Consider the following 20,338-nt stretch of genomic DNA (forward strand, 5'->3'; position numbering starts at 1 on the left):
CTCCACAAGAAGAATGAAATTTTGAAGGGCAAACCTTTAATCCACATATGTTTGAATTCCGGATTAGGTATTTCCCTATGCCTAAGAATGTGCCATGCACTGGTAACACTGAACTTTCTTGTAGTAGTCAGCATCCAATGTGGTTTTTCCCATGACTCATCACTTCCTTCAAAGTGAATATTGTTTTTAATATGTTCAGCTATGTCTCCAGGTGTTGTCTGTTCCGGTAGTTGGTACCTCTTATAGGTCTTCATTCACTAGAAAATCTGGAAGGACTACATGGTAAAGTGCTCCCAATCCTGTCCAATTTTCATGCCATATATTTGTTATTCCACTCTTCATTTCCCAAAGAATCTCATGTTCTACTTCTTCTCTGGCATTCAACATTTGTTTCCAGACATGAGAACCTTGTCTAAATTGCACATGTGTAAGTATTTCTTTTTTACAGTACTTGTTCCACATGAAGTTAGATCCGATAATTTTAGCAGTTCTAAATATCCACCATAGTTTTACAATATGTGCTCTCGACACATCATGTAATGATACAAAACCTAATCCTCTGTCATCTTTAGGAAGACATAAGTTTTTCCATGAAGACCAGTGCCTAATCCTTTCTTCCTCTTTGGTGCTCCAAAAGAACCTTACAAATATCTTATGTAGATGTGTCAATATATTGGCTGGGGGATCAAGAACTGATAGAAGATGCACTGACATGATTTGGAGGATACTAGTAATCAGTGTTTCCTTTCTCCCAAAGATAGTAGTTTTCCTTTTCAAGAGTGCAATTTTGTTTTTACCTTCTTCAGAAGATCATCATAGTAAAGTTTCCTTCTTCTAGAGTAGAAGATAGGACATCCTAAGTATGTGAAGGGGAACACCCCTCTAGCAAATCATGTGATGTTTTCCACTTCCTGCATTAAGGCTTGTGCAATGTTGGCATGCATATAAAAGGAGCTCTTACTTTTGTTGATCTGCTGGCCTGAAATCTGCTCATATCCACCAAGTAATGACATGATCTTGTGCAAAAAGTTAGGATCAGTAGAGGAGAATATGATAGTATCATCAGTAAATGCCAGGTGATTCAAGTGATCAGTCCACTTAGGCATGCCAAATCCCTTAAACATTGTATCATCAAACAATTTATTCAATGATCTAGATAGCACCTAAACTGATAATACAAATAAGGTAGTAGATAGTGGATTGCCTTGCTTCAATCCCCTTGTTGACTTTAACAAACCCGAGCTCTGCCTATTCACCAACATTGAATACCAATTGTTAGATAGTAAGTTCCAAACCATGCTGATAAAGTGTTTAACAAACCCCATCCTCCTTAAGACATGCAATAAATACTTCCATAATACCCTGTCATATGCCTTTGCCATGTCCAACTTAATTACAACATTAGCTGGCTTACCTCTCAACCTTAAATCAGTGACAATTTCTTGAGTAAGAAGTATATTATCGAATATTCTCCTACCCTTCACAAATCCAGATTGATTGTGTGAGATTAGAGTTGGTAGAAGATTTTCTAGTCTGTCATGAATCACCCTGGATAATACCTTGTTGATGAAGTTACTCAAACTTATAGGTCTTAAGTCTGAGAAGGTTTAAATCTTTTGCTTCTTTGGAAGAAAATCCAAATTAGTATGGGTGATGGACTTTGGTAGTGTTGCACCTCCGTAGAAGTAGAGAACTATGTTGTGTATATCATAACAAATGATATCCCAACATTCTTGGTAGAACAGTCCAGTAAATCCGTCAGGGCTACTGGCACTAGCATTACCAAGTTCAAAAAATGCAGCTTTAACTTCTTCTTGTGTTGGATATCTACACAGTTCTAAATTCTGCTCCATAGTAATCATAACAGGTATATTTTCTTACATTTTAAAATCTGAAGGATCCCCTTCTGTGCTGAACTGATTCCGGTAAAACTCAATTGCGGCCTTAGCCATATACTATTCCAAAGTCAATAAAATCTAAGTGGAGTTTTTAAGGATTAAGAGTCTCATTTTAGTTTGGCGTGCTAACACTGAAAATCAAATTCAACAACTAATTTAATAAAATGTAACAACTAGACTAATTTATCTCAATTAACAAGCATACCACAACGGTTATCCATCCATGGAGATCAATTAAAGCAAGCAAAGACAGACAAATCCCATGAGATAATTCAAGAAAAAGAAATACAAGAGAAAAGGAAAGAATGGACCTCAAGTGAAGCTAAAACAATCTCTGAACTTGGATTAACGAAAAATATTTTAGTCGGGTGATTAACAAGAACTCGGTTACAACAAACTCTGACGAACTAAATCGGACCGGAAAATGAGACCACAATAGGAGCTCGGACCGCGAATCACGAAATTAACCTCAAACAGTACCCCAAATCAGCAGCTAAAATAAAATTTCGATCCTCGACGGATCTCCGAACCAAACACAAACTGCAACTCCAAAAGAGCTCAAGTAATGAAATTTGATTTAAAAAAAAAGCAAACTCTAACTCTAAATCTCAAACTATTTCAGTAATAAAACGGGAAAATATTTTTTTTAATCTGGACTTGGAAAATGAATGATTTTGACTCCGTCCTCTGTTCTTTTCTATGTTACCCTCTGTGTTTCTGCCTCTCAATTCCCCTATTTTCTCTCACTATTTGTCTGTTCCCTCTTTCTTCTAGCTCTCTTATTTTTTCTCTCTTTTTCCTGATCAAATTTTTCCTTTCTCGTTCCTTTTTCTTTTTCTATCCGTTTGATTTGTGTGTGTTTTATATAAGTAAGAGAGAGTGTTTATATAAGTAAGAGAGAGCAGAATTGAGAGTTGTTAAAGAGGAAGACTGAATGCGAGTTGTTAAATAGGAAGAGTGAGATTGTGAGTTGTGAAAGTGGATGAGTGAGAGTGTGAGTTGTTAAAGAGGAAGAGTGAGATATAATTTTCTTAAGTAATAACTATAAAAGGTGAAATAAGAGCTAAAATATATAGATTAAACTTAAAACATATTTACATACTAAAAAGTGATAAAACATTGAGGCATGGTAAAAAATTAGGTGCTCACAGCATGCCCCTCTTTTCTTGGAAACATGAAGAGTTTTCAGGCAAAGAAAAGATGAGCAATATGACTAATTTTTGGCCATACCATTATTCAAAAGGGAAGAGATAAGAGAAAATAGTGCAACCGAGTCCTAGTTTTGGACAACCTACATATCTCGGGTTATAAGGGAATCAGGTCGCGTGTAGTTCAAGAAAAAAGATGGAATCTAAGTTGGAGAGTCGAGTGAGGTTCCGTCGAGGCTCCGGTCTGTAGTCCTGTTATTACATCAAAATTAAAAGAAACTAAATAAGCCGATAACTATGAGTTACAAGATTCATATCTATATGTCTTCTAAAACTTGATCTTGAGTCTTGACTGGTTCTTCACGTAGACTCTAATCTGAACCTTGATGCTGCTAGGTGCAGGTGCTAGTTCATTCTTCTATGACTTATTCTTATCAAAATGGGAAATGTAAAGCTCGTAACTTCAGTCATGTCTTGAGCAGTCTATATCCTTTCCATCTACTTCTGCATTTGGATTCACTTCTTTTCCTTTTCTTTTGTTTATTATGGATTGAGAATTCTTCTTTTGGTAATCTCGTTCCATGTGCCTCGAGGTTAAACCTGCTCATACACCAAAACAAACAAACGAATAAAAAATTTTCTACCCCAGTTTTCACTAGGAAACTTTCGTGAGTTATTATAACAAAATTCTAAACTACTTCTTTATTAAACATGTTATTACATCAAAATCAAAAGAAACTAAACAAGCCTATCAGCTATTAGTTACAAGATTCATATCTATAAGACTTTTAAAACTTGATCTTGAATCTTGACTGGTTCTTCACACAAACACTGATCTGAACCTTGATGCTTGCTAGTTGCAGGTACTAGTTCATTCTTCTACAACTTCTTCTGATCTAAACGGGAAATGTAAAGCTCATAACTTCAGTCATGTCTTGAGCAGTCCATATCCTTTCCATCTTCTTCTGCATTTGGATTAACTTATTTTCCTATTCTTTTCTTTATTCTGGATTGAGAATTCTTCTTTTGGTCATCTCGAACCATGTGCCTCGAGGTAAAACCTGCTCAGACATCAAAACAAACAAATGAATAAAATTTTTCTGCCCTAATTTTCACTAGGAAAATTTCATAAGTTATTTGTAATAAAACTCTATACTACTTCACTATTAAAAATAATAAAAGATCGGGATTGATGTACCTCGAAAAAACATGACTCTTTGGGAATGGTGTACCCTGATTGTCTAAATGGTGTCTTAACTAAGGATTGATGTAACTTATGTTGGAAGAATGTGGCTAGGGAATGGTGTACTCCGAATTAACAAAGATACCAGAGAGTGGTGTAAGATGCATTTAAGATCAGATCAACTAGGGATTGGTGTACACTACCTTGGAAAACACAACTAAGGATTGGTGTACCATATACTGATAAGGAGACTAAGGAGTGGTGTACCCTACATTTCAGCTCGACTCAACTAGGGAGTGGTGTACCCTATGATGGAAAACACACATAGGGATTGGTGTACCATATACTGGTAAGGAGACTAGGGAGTGGTGTGCCCTACATTTCAGCCCGACTCAACTAGGGAGTGGTGTACCCTATGTTACTAAAAAAAAATATAACCAGGGGTTGGTATCCTATATTACTGATATGAAATGTAACCATGGGTTGGTACTATGTATTACTGAAAAGGAAATGTAACCAGGGATCGTACCCTGTATTACTGAAAAGGGAACATAACCAGGGATTGGAACCCTGTATTACTGAAAAGGGAATATAACCAGGGGTTTGCGCCCTATATTACTGAAAAGGGATGTAATCAGGGGTTGATACCCTGTATTACTAAGAAGGAATACAACTAGAGGTTGGTACCCTATATTACTAAGAAGGAATGTAACCAGGGGTTGACACCCTTTATTACTAAAAAGGAAATGTAACCAAGGATTGGTGCCCTGTATTACTGAAAAGGAAATGTAACCAGGGTTGGTGCCCTATATTAGTGAAAAGGAAATGTAACCAGGGGTTGATGCCCTGTATTACTAAAATGAAATATGACTGTATTACTAAAACGAAAATGTAACTAGGGGTTGGTGCCTTGTATTACTGAAAAGAAAATGTAACCAGCGGTTGGTGTCATGTATTATTGAAAAGGAAATATAAACAGGGGTCGGTACCCTGTATTACTGATAAAATGTTAAATCCCCTGGGCACAAAGGTCCTACCTGGGTTAAACTACGAAAAGCAAGCTTGGGAGAATAGTACTTCTACCCAGAAATATGAGTAGGATACCCCTAGGCGAAAAAGTTCTACCTGGGTTATGCTATGTAAAACAGCCTGAGCGAAAATTACTTATACCCGAAAATATGAGCTGAATCCCCTGGGCGCAAAGGTTCTACCTGGGTTAAACTACGAAAATCAAATCTGGGCAAAGATTACTTCTACCCGGGAATATGAGCAGGATACCCCTAGACGAAAAGGTTCTACCTGGGATAATGCTATGTAAAACAGCCTGAGCGAAAAGTACTTCTACCCGAAAATATGAGTTGAATCCCCCTAGGCGAAACGGTTCTAGATGAGTTAAGCTACGTAAAACAATCTGAGCGAAGAGTACTTCTAATAGGAACTATGAGCTAGATCCATCTAGGAAAACGATTCTACCTGAGTTAAGTTACGTAAAACAACGTGAGCGAAAAATACTTCTACTCGGAACTATGAGCTGGATCGCCTAAGAGAAATGGTTCTACCTGATAAGCTACGTAAAACAACCTGAGCGAATAGTACTTCTACCCAAAAATATGAGCTGGATCCCCCTAGGTGTAAAGGTTCTACCCGGGTTAAACTACGAAAAGCAAGTCTGGGTGAAGAGTACTTCTACCCGGATTACGAAAAGCAAGTCTGGGTGAAGAGTACTTCTACCCGGAAATATGAGCTAGACCCTCCTAAGCTAAAAGGTTCTACCTAGGTTAAGCTACGAAAAGCAAGCCTGGGCGAAGAGTAATTCCACCCGAAAATTTGAGTTGGATCCCCCTAGGAGAAAATGTTCTACCTAGGTTAAGCTACGAAAAGCAATCCTGAGTGAATAGTAATTCTACCCGGAAATATGAGCTGCATCTCCCTAGGCAAAAAATATTTTACCTGGGTTAAGCTACGAAAAACAGCCTGTACAAAGAGTACTTCTACCCAAAAATATAAGTTGGATCCCCCTAGGCGAAAAGGTTCTACCCGGATTGTAAGCACGTAATTTTTGACCAGTCATGTTTTTGAGCTATTTTTAAGTGTTTAAAATATTTATTTAACTTAGCTTTAATTTTTATGGAGTTTTAGTCAATTTTTACTTCAAATTACAATTTAAAAGCACAAAAAATATTTTCATCTTTAGTTTAAGGTCAATTAGTATATTTATATTTATAGTACTTTAATTTTTGCCATTAGTTTAGCCTGTTTTCTTTACTTTTAGTTTGTTATAACATTTGAAAATACAAAAAAGTCTTGGTTTAGTATTTAGTGTTATTTTAATAGTTTACTCTACTTAAAATAGGACTAATTAATATTTTCATAGTATTTTAGTAGTTTAGGCTCATTATTTTGCTTTGGAACAAAAAAGGCCCAATTTGGAATGGCCCACAAGATCTAAGCCCAATACCCCACCAAAAACCTAATCCCATAACTAGAGTCTCACCCCCTCCCCCATTCCCCTAAAAAGGAAGAGGAGCTAAAAAGGAGGACCCTAGAGTAAGAAAAAAAAAAGTTGCGCAGCAGCTAAAAAAAGGAAGAGTAACAAAACAGAGCACGAAGAGAGAGGACTAAAATAGAGCGCAACTTAGGAGAGAGAGAGAGAGAGAGAGAGAGAGAGAGAGAGAGAGAGAGAGAGAGAGAGAGAGAGAGAGAGAGAGAGGGGGGAACAACCAGATTTGGATTCCAAAAATGAGAGGTTTTTGGAGGAAAAATCGGATAGAAAATTGAGAGGAAACTAAGGTTTCAAAAATTCTTTAAGCTCCTTTCCTTAGTTTCCGATTCTTTAAAAATTCCAGAAAACAACAAAAATATTTCTGCTTCTTCGCTTTTAATTTTGGATTTCTATTGCAAAAATGAGGTTTGATTGAGTCCAGCTCGTCATTGTTTTCGCTCCCTATTCGAGTTCTCCGGTCGGGGTTCTGCTGCTTTTGTTCGGAGGTTTTGTTGAATATTTTGTCTGAGACATATTCACTGCTTGATTTTGTTCGACTTATAGTTGCTGTAATTGCTGAGGTTCATTAACTAAAAGACTATCTCAGGTTCATTTCTCCCATTCTCATTTTATTTTATTACCGTGTTTATTAATACATGCTTTCAGTTGTGAAATTCATGTCAATAAATATGGGATCTTACTGTTTGTTGAGTTTTCTTCTTAATTGATTTGATTTCTTGATTAGTTAGAAAATTGCTCTCATGTGCTTGTGTTATTCTCTCTTAAGAAGTTACATGTAAATGTTAGTTTAAAGTTTGTTACATAATTTGCTGGGTTGATTTAATTGGATTTAAGAAAGAAAAAAATTGAGCCAAGGAATTGGATTGTATTACTGTAGAGGTATCTATGTAATAAACTCTAGATTTAGATTAGAATATTTTTGTTTTCTTTCTTAGTTGATTATTTGATGATCTACCGTGATGATGAGGAAGATGGGGTTTGCACTTTCGTTGACTATTTAAAGTTGTAATTTTAATTATTTTGGGTGCAACAAGTGTAACTAAGTCTCTTGTCAGCCTATTCGGGTAAAGCAAGCAAAGATAACCTCAAGGTTAATCATGGATTCTCTGTAGTATCGAACAATTACTATGAAGTGTGCACATCGTACAAAAGGTTCTTACCAGTTGTGATTCTCTCTGACAGACAAATTACTCCAAAAGGAAAGCCATTCAAGATATCAGAAAAGGTTATTCAAGAAAAGAAATCTCTTTTTTAAGATAAGGCTGACTGAGCCACAAATACAAATGGTACTGGGTGTGAAATCTCTTGAAACTGACTCAAGCTGATTGAGCAAAAGCCAAGCTGCTCAAGACTCAAGACCACAAACCGACCACCACTTTTAAAACTGACAAAATTTTCTTTGTTTGAAACAGGAACAAAGCAGTGGAAGGAAGTTGGTTCAAAAACAAAAAAAAAGAAAAGAAAAGTAAGAAACAGAAAAAATAAGAGAAGAGCCAACAAAGGGAAGTTTCTCAAATCTTTCTCTTTATCTGTCTTGCTAGTGTGCATAAAATGTTGCCATTGCTCTTCACATTTTTTCTCCTAGGATAAAAAGTCCCAGTCTGATGGAGAAAATAGAAAACCTAGTCTGATGAATTTTCTCCTAGGTTAGAAATCTTAGTCTGATGAATCTTTCTCCTAAGATAACAAAAAAAGGACCTAGTCTGATGAATTTTCTCCTAGGATCGAAATCTTAGTCTGATGAATCTTTCTCATAAGATAACAAAAAAAGGACCTAGTCTGATGAACTTTCTCCTAGGATCAAAATTTTAGTCTGATGAATCTTTCTTCTAAGATACCATAAAAAAGATCTAGTGTGATGAATTTTCTCCCAGGATACAAAGTCTTAGTCTGATGAATTTTCTTCTAGGATCGAAGTCTTAGTCTGATTAATTTTCTCCTAAGATAAGAAAACCTAGTATGATGAATTTTCTCCTAGCATATAAATTTTAGTCTGATGAATCTTTCTTCTAAGATAATAATAATAAAAAAATCTAGTCTGATGAATCTTTCTCCTAGGATAAATGGCTTAGTTTGATGAATCTTTCTACTAAGATAAGAAAACATAGTCTGATGAATCTTTCTTACCACAAACACAATTATTTCCTCACAACTCACACTCTCACTCTTCATCTTTAACAACTCACACTCCACTCTTCATCTTTAATAAGTCACATTCCTACTCTTCTTCTTTAATAACTCACCCTCTCATTCTTCCTCCTTGATAAGTCACATTCCTATTCTTCTTCTTTAACAATTCACACTCTTACTTTTCCTCTTTAACAACTCACATTCTCACTCTTTTTCTTTAACAACTTACACTCTAACCCTCTCTTATATAAAAACACACACAAATCAGACGGATAAAATAAGAGAAATAGGAATGAGAAAGGAAAAATTAGATCTGGAAAATGAGAGAAAAAACAAGAGATCTAGGAGGGCCTTCAAATAAAACCAGAGAGAAAGAGAGAGCTGTTAGAACTTGCAAAACACCAAATATTTTTTTTCTTTCGGAAAGTTTCCTTTTAAGGTCTTGTTGGTTTGGAGGAAGATGTATAGAAACAACTTCTATCTTTGTCTTTGGTTTTAAGTTTCTGGGTTTCTGTTTGTTACGAGTTTGCTGCTGTCATCTCCAAATCGCTGCTATTTTTCTGTTGTAATTTTCGACACTCTTGTTGCGCTCATTGGCTAGTGGATAACAAAGTTCGTCCTTGTTGCCTCCTTTGCTATTTCTGCGGTCTAGGTACTCTTCTTAATATTGTAATGTAGTTTTCATGATATGAATGGAATGAGGAAGACTTGATTACTTGAAATCATTTTAGCTTCTTCTGCTTCTTATTCTATCTCTTGGTTGTTAAAAGTAAATGTTAGAGTTGCGAAATCTTTTATGTTTGGTTGTAGCTGGTAATGAAGTAGATTAATTTTCTGTATGTATTGGGTCCTTATTTTTACATGTGATGTATGAGATTTAGAATTCATGTGTACGCTCTATTCTATTTATAGCTAAATCCGATTCTGATTTTAGTGCATATTAAAAATTATATTCTATTGCTTGTTAAGTCCACATTTGCTAGGAAATTGTTCTATTAATTTAAAGATCATTCTCTCGGAAGGTATTACATAGTGTTGTTCTTAATTGACTTTTTCATGATAGTCTTGGTAATATGGATTAAGTTTTCCAGTTAATCATGTTTCCATGTGCATTTGTTCCCTATATCATTGGCAACGTTAATAAGGTTGTTTCTTGTCATTAATGTAATAGAAAATCAAGTTAACTACGGTTAGTAGCAATCTTCTTCTTCTTTTTTTTTCTATACTCAATAGTCATGGATTAATAACAACTAGATGTAAGGAGAGTTTTCTTTTGTCATGTTAGGTCCACTACACTTTGGGCCAAATTAAGAATAATTTTGGCAAGCCTAAGGTCGACAAAGTAAATAGAATATGCTTATGCATTCTCTTAAAATAATTCCAATTAGTTCTTACATTTTAGTTTAGTCAAATAATTTTAATAAAATTAGTTTTTTATTACTGTTTAAACAAATAACTTAACTATTATTATTTTAAAAATAATTTAAATGCTAGACAATTAGCAGACGCGCTTTAACTTCACGAAATCCTTTGTGTAGCGTGATGTTTAATAGTCAATACATTAATTCAATAATCCCATACCATACCCATTAGTTTTAGTTAATTTTTAATTTAATTAATATTTTGCTAAAATCGCGAATTCGCTTGCGTAACGTGATAGTTGACTTTTAATAATTTTCAAGAATTAATTTTCTCAAATGTAGTAATTTCTCAAAAGTAATACAAATAATCGATTGTCATGATTTCGGATTCGCTTGTGAGGCGCAATTATGATAAGTTAATTAATTATGTTATTCGATCACGCCTTCGCTTGCGTAGTGTGGTTATGACAACATAATATTATCCAAATCATATTATTTTAATTATTTTAATAATCAAGAAAGAAAAGTAGATAGGTAAAATATGAAAATCATATAAAGCACAGTTTGTCCAAAATTAATTCAAGCCAAGTTTTAAGTCAATAAAGCGACTGAGCTAAAATCACGGGACTCGGGGAATGCCTTACACCTTCCCGGACAATAGAATTTCTTACCCAAACTTTATTTCTGTGGACCGATAAAAATAAAGTCAAACCTTCCTTTGACTATGGATTCAAATAAAAGATGACTTGGAACACCGAAAAATCAATTCCGAGTGGAGACTCTGTAAATAAAATAATCCTTACTCAAATATGTCACTGCAATTGGAAAACTCTTTAACCTAGAATAATAACATAGCACATATCTTTTGGAGGTAAAAAAGGGGTGTGACAAAACTGAATTACAACTTTTGGAACTGTTTTTACAGAAAACAAAGCGTAAAATAAAATAAACTTCTGTCCTAGTTTTGGAGTATTGGGAATATGAATTTTTTGTTGTGATAGGACCGAACCCAAGGTAAGGTTGCCTACATATCCTTTCGGAATCAGGTCAGACGTAGTTCACTGACTCAAAAGATTTGTTGTTCTTTTTCTTTTCTTTTTTGTTTTTTGTTTTTGTTTTTACAAGTACAAAGGTTCCAAAAAAGGAAAACAAAGAAGACAAATACGGCTCAAAAGGGTGACATCTATTTAAGATAGTGAGCAATGATATCCTTCGTCATCTCGATCTGAGAAAATCATGCGTGAAAGTTCCGTAATGGGTATATATCAAATATAATAACTTTTGACTGCATCTGCGTTAATAGTCAAGTCTGGCACCCGTCCTTCTTTATCTACCAAGTGCAAGGCCCCGTTTGGTAATACTTTCTTGGCGATGTAGGGTCCTTGCCAGTTCGGAGCGAACTTTCCTTTAACTTTTACCTAGTGTGAAAGGATGCGTTTCAAAACGAGTTGGCCTACCTCAAAGTGCCTTGGGCGCACTTTCTTATTATAAGCGCGTGTCATTCTTTGATGGTATACCTGGACAAAACACACTACTGCTAGTCGCTTTTCATCAATCAACATTAGTTATTCTAATCGGGTCTTGACCCACTAAGTGTCTTTAATCTCCAATTCCACAATGATTCGGAGGGAGAGAATTTCGACTTCAGTTGGTATTACAACTTCAATTCCATATACCAGTAAATAAAGAGTTGCACCCACTGATGTGCGAGCAGTCGTGCGGTATCCCAAAAGAGCAAAAGGTAACTTTTCATACCATTGCATGGACCCTTGGATCATCTTCCTAAGAATCTTCTTGATGTTCTTGTTAGCCGCTTCAACGGATCTATTAGCTTTTGTCTGGTAAGGGGTAGAATGGCGATGCACAATTTTAAATTGCTCGCATACCTCCTTCATCAGATGATTATTTAGATTGGTTGCATTATCAGTGATAATGGTCTTTGGGATACAAAAGTGATAGATGATGTTAGAATGAACAAAGTCTACCACTGCTTTCTTGGTGACTGCTTTGAAAGTAACTGCCTCCACCCATTTGGTGAAGTATCAATGGCGACCAAAATGCATATATGCCCATTTGAAGCTTTTAGCTCGATTGGCCCAATAACATCCATTACCCAAGCAACGAAAGGCCAAGGAGAGGACGTGTGATGCAATTCCTATGGAGGCGAATGAATCAGGTCGCCATGAATCTGGAATTGGTGACACTTGCAAACAAAACTGAAGCAATCTCGATCCATAATAAGCCTATAATACCTTGCCCGCAGAATATTCTTTGCCAAAACATATCCATTCATGCGAGCCCCACATATCCCCCGAATGCGCTTCACTCATGATCCGTTCAACTTCTATGGAATATATGGATCTTAACAAGTTTAAATATGGGGTCCTTTTGTAAAAAAATTTCCCATTCAGGAAGAAACCACCAGTATGCCGCCTTATAGTTATTTTTTATCTCCCTTGGCATGCTCTGGGTACTCCCTTGTTATCGGGAATCGTATTATATCATGATACTATGGTTCACCATATAGTTCTGCCTTAATTGTATTGCAATAACCGTGTTGATTCCAAACTTGGATTTATAATGGATCAATATGAGTATTTCCTGGATAAGGGAGCATCAAGGCTAAGGTAGCCAAGGTGTCGGCTAGCTCGTTGTGAAACCTGGGAATGTACCTCAACTCGATGGATTTGAATCTTTTGCTCAGGTCTTGCACACATTGCATGTATGGAATAAGCTTGATGTCTCGAGTCTCTCATTCGCATTGGGCTTGATGGATAAGCAAGTCAGAATTTCCCATAACCAATAGTTCATGCACATCCAGATAGAGGGCCATTTCAGACCCATGATACAAGCCTCGTATTCTGCCATATTATTGGTACAGAAGAATCAAAGTCGTGCGATTGCAGGGTAATGTTGTCCAATAGGTGAGATGAGGATTGCCCCGATCCCAACTCATTTGATATTGACAGCCCCATCAAAATACATTTTCCAGGCATGGTTGTTGTCCAGAACTAATTCCTCTATTGAATTGACCTTTTCGTCTGAGAAGTATGTTCTTAGCGGCTCATAGTCATCATCGACTGGATTCTCTGCCAAATGATCAGCCAAAGCTTGTGATTTCATTGCGGTGCGAGTGACATAGACGATGTCGAACTCTGTTAGTAGAATTTGCCACTTTGCGAGCCTGCCAGTGGGCATTGGCTTTTAGAAGATGTACTTCAAGGGATCCATTCTGGATATGAGGTAAGTAGTGTAGGCCAAAAGATAGTGTTAGCTTCTGAGCGACCCAAGTCAAAGCACAACAAGTCCTTTCTAAAAGGGTATACTTAACCTCATAATTGGTGAACTTCTTGCTCAAATAATAGATTACCTGTTCCTTTTTGTCTGTCGCATCATGTTTTCCCAGAACGCATCCAGAGGAATTATCCATCACCGATAGATATAAAAACAAAGGCCTACCAGGTTCAGGAAGTACCAACACAAGGGGGGGTTTGACAGATAGTCTTTGATCCTATCAAAAGCTTTTTGGAAATTGTCCATCCGCTTGATAGAAGCATCCTTTTTCAGCAACTTGAAGATGGGCTCGCACGTGGTTGTGAGTTGAGAAATGAACCTAATGTAGTTCAATCTCCCAAGAAACTCATGACTTCAGTTTTGTTCTTCGAGGGTGGAAAATCGCGAATGGATTTTATCTTAGATGGATCCAATTCGATGCCTCTCCGGTGGACTATAAAACTGAGGAGCTTCCCAGACATAACCCCAAATGCACACTTGGCTAGATTAAGCTTAAGGTCATACCTTCTCAGCCGTTTGAAGAACTTTTTCAAATCGCGCACGTGATCAACCCGTGTCTTTGATTTTCTGATGACATTATCAACATATAATTCAATCTCTTTGTTCATCATGTCATGGAAAATGGTAACCATGGCACTCATGTAAGTTGCCCCTGCATTCTTCAAACCGAATGGCATGACTCTGTAGCAATAAGTACCCCATGGAGTGGTGAAAGTAGTCTTTTCTGCATCATCCTCATCCATTAGAATTTGGTGGTACCCAGCATAATAATCCACGAACGATTATATCTCATGCTTTGCACAATTATCTATAAGAATGCAGATATTTGGTAAAGGAAAATTATCCTTTGGACTTGCTTTGTTTAGGTCTCTGTAGTCAATATAGACTCTGGTTTTTCTATCGTTCTTTGGCAAAGAAACAACATTTCCCACCCAGGTCGTGTATCGGACAACTCTGATCACATTGGAATTGCTTCATTATTTCCTCTTTGATTTTGTCACTCATATTCATTTTAAATTTTTGTTGCTTTTGTTGTACTGGTGGAAACTCAGGATACGTAAGAAGCTTATGAACCACTAGATCAGCACTTAAACCCGACATATTATCATAAGACCAAGCAAACACATCTTTGTATTTAAATAAAAGTTGAATCAAGGCATCTCTATTTTTTTGTGCAGTGTAAATGCTTATCTTCGTTTCTCTAAATTCTTCTTGACTTCCGATGTTAATTGGCTCAGTTTCATTGAGGTTGGGCTTAAGCTTGTTTTCAAATTGTTCCAACTCTCATTTTTATTTCTTTAACAACCTAATATTCATCATATTCGGCCTCTTGATACATTATTTCGAAATTAGATAGCCTTTTAAGATCTGAGCGTGAATTCTGCATGCATGTCATGTTATTAAAGCCGGTGTTAACAAAACTGAAATGGAAACAAAATGACAGGAATTAGGAAAATGAAAATATACAAAACTTAATACGAAATTAAACTGCATTTCATCGAATTTGAAAGGATATAAGGGTTAATAACAAAACAAAACAATCATACTAAGATTTTTGGATTACAACCCTGAAAGTAAACCAAAGTACAAAAAAGAAGTTGCAAAAGCAAACTACCAAGGCTCATTCCTTATAGGGAGGGGAGTTGTTTCCAAATTGTTGAGCATGGTATATGGGCCAATTAGTTGCACATCTACATGACTAGTGCTTTCACTAGCCTGGATCATATTCACTTCAGAAAACATCTGGCTGAGGCCATGGAAAATTTCATCAATGTTTGCGTGCGCCGAGGAATTTTGTCCCTCTTGGAGTCATGGCTTGATAAAAGTGTAGAAAATGTGAGGGATAGGTTGTTGTAGGACCACCCCTTGCTTTTTGCGGTGCTTGCCTTTGTCTTCGTCTGCTTGTGTTGGCCTAAAGCCTTAGCCAAAAGTACCCTTGTTACTAAAGGGAGAGGGGGTTCCTAAATTCTTTGCAATGATGCCTCCAAGCCTTTTCCTAGCTCTTAACACTGTCTCAGCATAAGTGTAGCCACCATTACAGTTGTGGCAGAAAGACGAGGATGTAGAATGGGCTTTTCTTCCTCAATCTGGTCCACAACAACCACTTTGAAAGCCTAATAGATAATGGACTCGCACCATTCCTTAGCCTTAATACACAGGATTAACAGTTCTTTATAATTGGATGCCTCGTCTTCTCCATGAACAATAATTAAATCTGAGATCGTTTACACATAGGTCAACATCCGGTTGACCTTTCCAACTTAAGTTTCTACTTAAGAGACTAAGTGTCTCAATTCACTCTGAAACCACTCTGTTCCCGAACCAACTAACCCGATATAATATAATATAGCTGAATAACACAAAAAGAAGTATAAATGGGGGAGACGGGGCTATAACTCCCGAAATGATCGACCAGGTTGTTACATCCTCCCCCTCTTAAACATTCGTTCGTCCTCGAACGGGTCTAGAAATATACCTGGAGTCTCGAATAGGCGTGGATATCTGCTCCGCATCTCCCGATCAGTCTCCCAGGTGGACTCCTCCACATGCTGACCTCTCCATTGCACTTTCACTGAAGCTATATCCTTTGACATCAACCTTCGAACCTGCCGATCCAAAATAGCCACCAGCTCCACATCATAAGTTATATCACCCTTCAACTGAACCGTGCTGAAATTCAAAACATGGGACAGATCTCCAATATACTTCCAGGGCATGGAAACATGAAATACTGGATGCACACTCGACAAGCTGGGTGGCAAGGCAAGCTTATACGCCATCTCCCCTATCCTCTGAAGTACCTCAAAAGGCCCAAAGAACAGGGGGCAAAACTTTCCCCTCTTCCCAAACCACATAAAACCCTTCATGGGTGATACCTTCAGCAAAACCTTCTCCCTAACCACAAAAGACACATCACGAACCTTCCTATTCGCTTAGCTCTTCTGCCTAGATTGCGTTGTGTGAAGCCGCTCCTGAATTAATTTTACCTTATCTTATGCGTCCTGGACCAAGTCTGTACCTAAGAGCCTAGCCTCACCCGGCTCAAACCATCCAACCGGAGATCTACACCTCCTCCCATATAAAGCCTCGTACGGAGCCATCTGAATACTCGACTGATAACTGTTGTTATATGCAAACTCCGCGAGTGGCAGAAACTGGTCCCATGAACCCCCAAAGTCAATGACACAAGAACGCAACATGTCCTCCAATATCTGAATAGTGCGCTCGGACTGCCCGTCCGTCTGAGGATGAAAAGTTATGCTCAACTCAACCTAGTACCCAACTCTTGCTGCACGGCCCTCCAAAACTGTGATGTGAACTGAGTACCCCTATCTGAAATGATGGAAACTGGGACACCATGCAGGCGAACGATCTCTCGGATGTAAATCTCAGCCAACCGCTCTGAAGAGTAAGTAGTACAACTGGAATGAAGTGCACGGACTTAGTCAGCCAATCCATAATAACCCAAATAGCATCGAACTTTCTCGAAGTCCGTGGGAGCCCAACTACAAAGTCCATGGTGATCCGCTCCCACTTCCACTCTGGGATCTCTAATCTCTGAAGCAAGCCACCCCGGTCTCTGATGCTCATACTTAACATGCTGACAGTTGAGACACCGAGCCACAAACCCAACTATATCCTTCTTCATCCGCCTCCACCAGTAGTGCTGCCTCAAATCTTGGTACATCTTTACGGCACCCGGATGGATGGAATACCGCGAGTTGTGGGCCTCCTCAAGAATCAACTCTCGAAGCCCATCCACATTAGGCACACATATCCTGCCCTGCATTCTCAGCATGCCATCATCACCAATAGTCACATCCTTAGCATCACCTCTCCAAACCCTGTCCTAAGAAACGAGCTAGTGGGGGTCATCATACTAGCGCTCCCTGATACGGTCATAAAGAGAAGACCTGGAGACCACACAAGTCAATACCCAACTAGGCTCCGAAATATCCAATTTGATAAGCTGGCCCGCTAAGGCCTGAAAATCCAATGCCAAAGGTCTCTCTGCTGCCGGAAGGTATGCTAAACTCTCTGCTTGGTGACTCAAAGCATCGGCCACCACATTGGCCTTCCCCGTATGGTACAAAATAGTGATATCATAGTCCTTAAGAAGCTCCAACCATCTCCGCTGACGTAAATTAAGATCCTTTTGCTTTAACAGATACTGCAAACTCTGGTGATAAGTATAGATCTCACACTGAACCCCATACAGATAATGGCGCCAAATCTTCAAGGCATGAACAATGGCTGCCAACTAAAGATCATGGACAGGATAGTTTTTCTCATGGGTCTTCAACTAGCGCGAGGCGTAGGCAATCACCCTACCCTCCTGCATCAAAACACAACCAATGCCTATCCTCGAGGCATCACAATACACGGTGTAAGAACCTGAAGATGATGGCAGAACTAACACTGGAGTTGTGGTCAAAGAAGTCTTGAGCTTCTGAAAGCTCTCCTCGCACTCATCCGACCACCTGAATGGAGCACCCTTTTGGGTCAATTTGGTCAAGGGCGATGCAATAGATGAAAATCCCTCCACAAAGCGACGGTAATAACCCTCCAAACCAAGAAAGCTCCTAATCTTTGTGGCTGAGGAAGGTCTGGGCCAACTCTGCACCGCCTCTATCTTCTTCGGATCCACCTGAATACCCTCACTAGACACCACGTGCCCCAAGAATGCTACTGAACTGAGCCAAAATTCACATTTGGAGAACTTTGCATAAAGCTTCTCCTCCTTTAATCTCTATAATACAATCTTCAAATGCTGAGCATGCTCCTCCTAGCTACGAGAGTACACCAGGATGTCATCAATGAATACAACAATGAATGAGTCCAAATAGGGTTGGAATACACTATTCATCAAATGCATGAACGCTGCTGGGGCATTGGTCGGCCCAAAAGACATCACCAAGAACTCATAATGGCCATATCGGGTCATGAAAGTTGTCTTAAGAATATCTGAATCCCGAATCTTCAGCTGGTGATAACCGGACCTCAAATCAATCTTGGAGAACACCCTCGCTCCTTAAAGCTGGTCAAATAAATCATCAATACGAGGCAAAGGATACTTGTTCTTGACTCTGACCTTGTTCTACTGCCTGTAATCAATACACATTCTCATGGAACCATCCTTCTTCTTCACAAATAGAACCGGTGCACCCCAAGGTGACACACTAGGCTGAATAAACCCCTTGTCAAGGAGTTCCTAAAGTTGTTATTTCAATTCTTTCAACTCCCTCGGTGCCATACGATACGGTGGAATAGAAATGGGCTGAGTGCCCGGCACCAAATTAATACCAAAGTCAATATCCCTGTCAGCCGGCATGCCTGGCAGGTCTGCAGGAAACACATCCGGAAAATCACGTACCACTGGAATAGAATCAATGACAGGAGTCTCTGCAATAACATCCCTCACAAAAGCCAAATAAGATAGGCAACCCTTCTCAACCATGCGTTGAGCCTTCAAATATGAAATCACCCTACTTGGTACATAATCTACAGAACCTCTCCACTCAACCCTCGAAATTCCCGGCATAGCCAACGTCACCGTCTTAGCGTGACAATCTAGACCAGCATGACATGGAGATAACCAATCCATACCCAATATCACATCAAAGTCGACCATACTGAGCAGCAAAAGGTCTATTTGGGTCTCCAGACCCCCAATAGTCACCACACATGACCGATATACGCGGTCCACAATAATAGTATCGCCCACAAGAGTAGATACATGAACAGATGAAACTTAAGACTCACGGGGCATATCCAGAAAATGGGCAAAATACGAGGAAATATATGAATACGTAGAACCAGGGTCAAATAATACTGAGGCATCTATGTGACAAACTGAGACAATACCTAAAATCACAGCATCTAAATCAATAGCATCTGGTATGGCAGGGAGGGCATAGAAACGGGCCTGGCCACCCCCTGATCTGCCTCCCCCTCTAGGGCGACCCCCTAGTTGACTAGCCTCCACCCCGAGTTAACTGGGCGGGTGGTAAGGTAACTGGTGCTGCAATCGGAGGCTGACTCCTCTGCTGAGATAGACCCCCATGACGATAAGGACAATGCCTCCACATATGCCCAAGCTCCCCACACGTAAAATGACTCCCTAGTGCTGGTGGCGAAAACTGAAGGGAACCCTTAGCACCGGGATGACTAGTAGAAGAACCTGGTATGAAAGAGCCCTGAACAGGTGGAGCATGGGAAAAACTCGGTGTTGGAAGGGCACTAAGTGATGAGTGGCCCTGATGAGAACTGTGAGAACCATGGCCAGATGATGCACCCCAATGAAATGGCCGAGCTGACTGAGCCTATCTGAAATGATGACCTATACCGTGCTAGAACTGAATCCACCCTAACTACGAGGCCTCTTGGCCTCCCTCTCAACCCTCTCCTGACCATGAACCATCTCAATCTGCCGAGCAATGTCGACAACATCATCAAAAGTAGCACCCGAAACCCTCTCTCTGATCATGAGCAACTGTAGCTGATAAGTGAGACCATCAATAAACCTCATGATCCTCTCCATGTACGTGGGAACCAACCAGATAGCATGACGGGCCAACTCAGAGAACCGCATCTTATACTGTGTCACAGACATATCACCTTGGCGAAGCCGCTCAAACTGTCTGCGCAGCTCCTCTCTGCAGGATCGAGGTATGAACTTCTCCAAAAAGACCACAGAGAACTGCTGCCAAGTAAGGGGTGCTGTGCCAATAGGCCTATGCCTCTCGTAAGTCTCCTACCATCTAAGTACAGCCCCAAAAAACTGAAAGGTGGTGAATGAGACCCCACAAGTCTCCAAAATA

The 20,338-nt window shown here is 38.9% G+C and overlaps 2 protein-coding genes across 2 annotated transcripts; both read right to left on the minus strand.

The window, feature by feature from the left end:
* Positions 1–890: 890 nt before the first annotated feature.
* LOC138910438 (uncharacterized) lies at positions 891–1,853 on the minus strand. Its single transcript, XM_070201678.1, has 3 exons — positions 1,744–1,853; positions 1,362–1,548; positions 891–1,115 (listed from the first exon to the last, which is right to left on the minus strand). Exons 1-3 carry the CDS (start codon positions 1,851–1,853, stop codon positions 891–893), a joined length of 522 nt encoding a protein of 173 aa, XP_070057779.1.
* A 9,959-nt stretch (positions 1,854–11,812) lies between these two features.
* On the minus strand, positions 11,813–13,653 carry LOC138910439 (uncharacterized). Its single transcript, XM_070201679.1, has 2 exons — positions 13,594–13,653; positions 11,813–12,160 (listed from the first exon to the last, which is right to left on the minus strand). Exons 1-2 carry the CDS (start codon positions 13,651–13,653, stop codon positions 11,813–11,815), a joined length of 408 nt encoding a protein of 135 aa, XP_070057780.1.
* Positions 13,654–20,338: the final 6,685 nt, after the last annotated feature.

Source organism: Nicotiana tomentosiformis, chromosome 4, assembly GCF_000390325.3.
Source record: "Nicotiana tomentosiformis chromosome 4, ASM39032v3, whole genome shotgun sequence".
Taxonomy (NCBI): domain Eukaryota; kingdom Viridiplantae; phylum Streptophyta; class Magnoliopsida; order Solanales; family Solanaceae; genus Nicotiana; species Nicotiana tomentosiformis.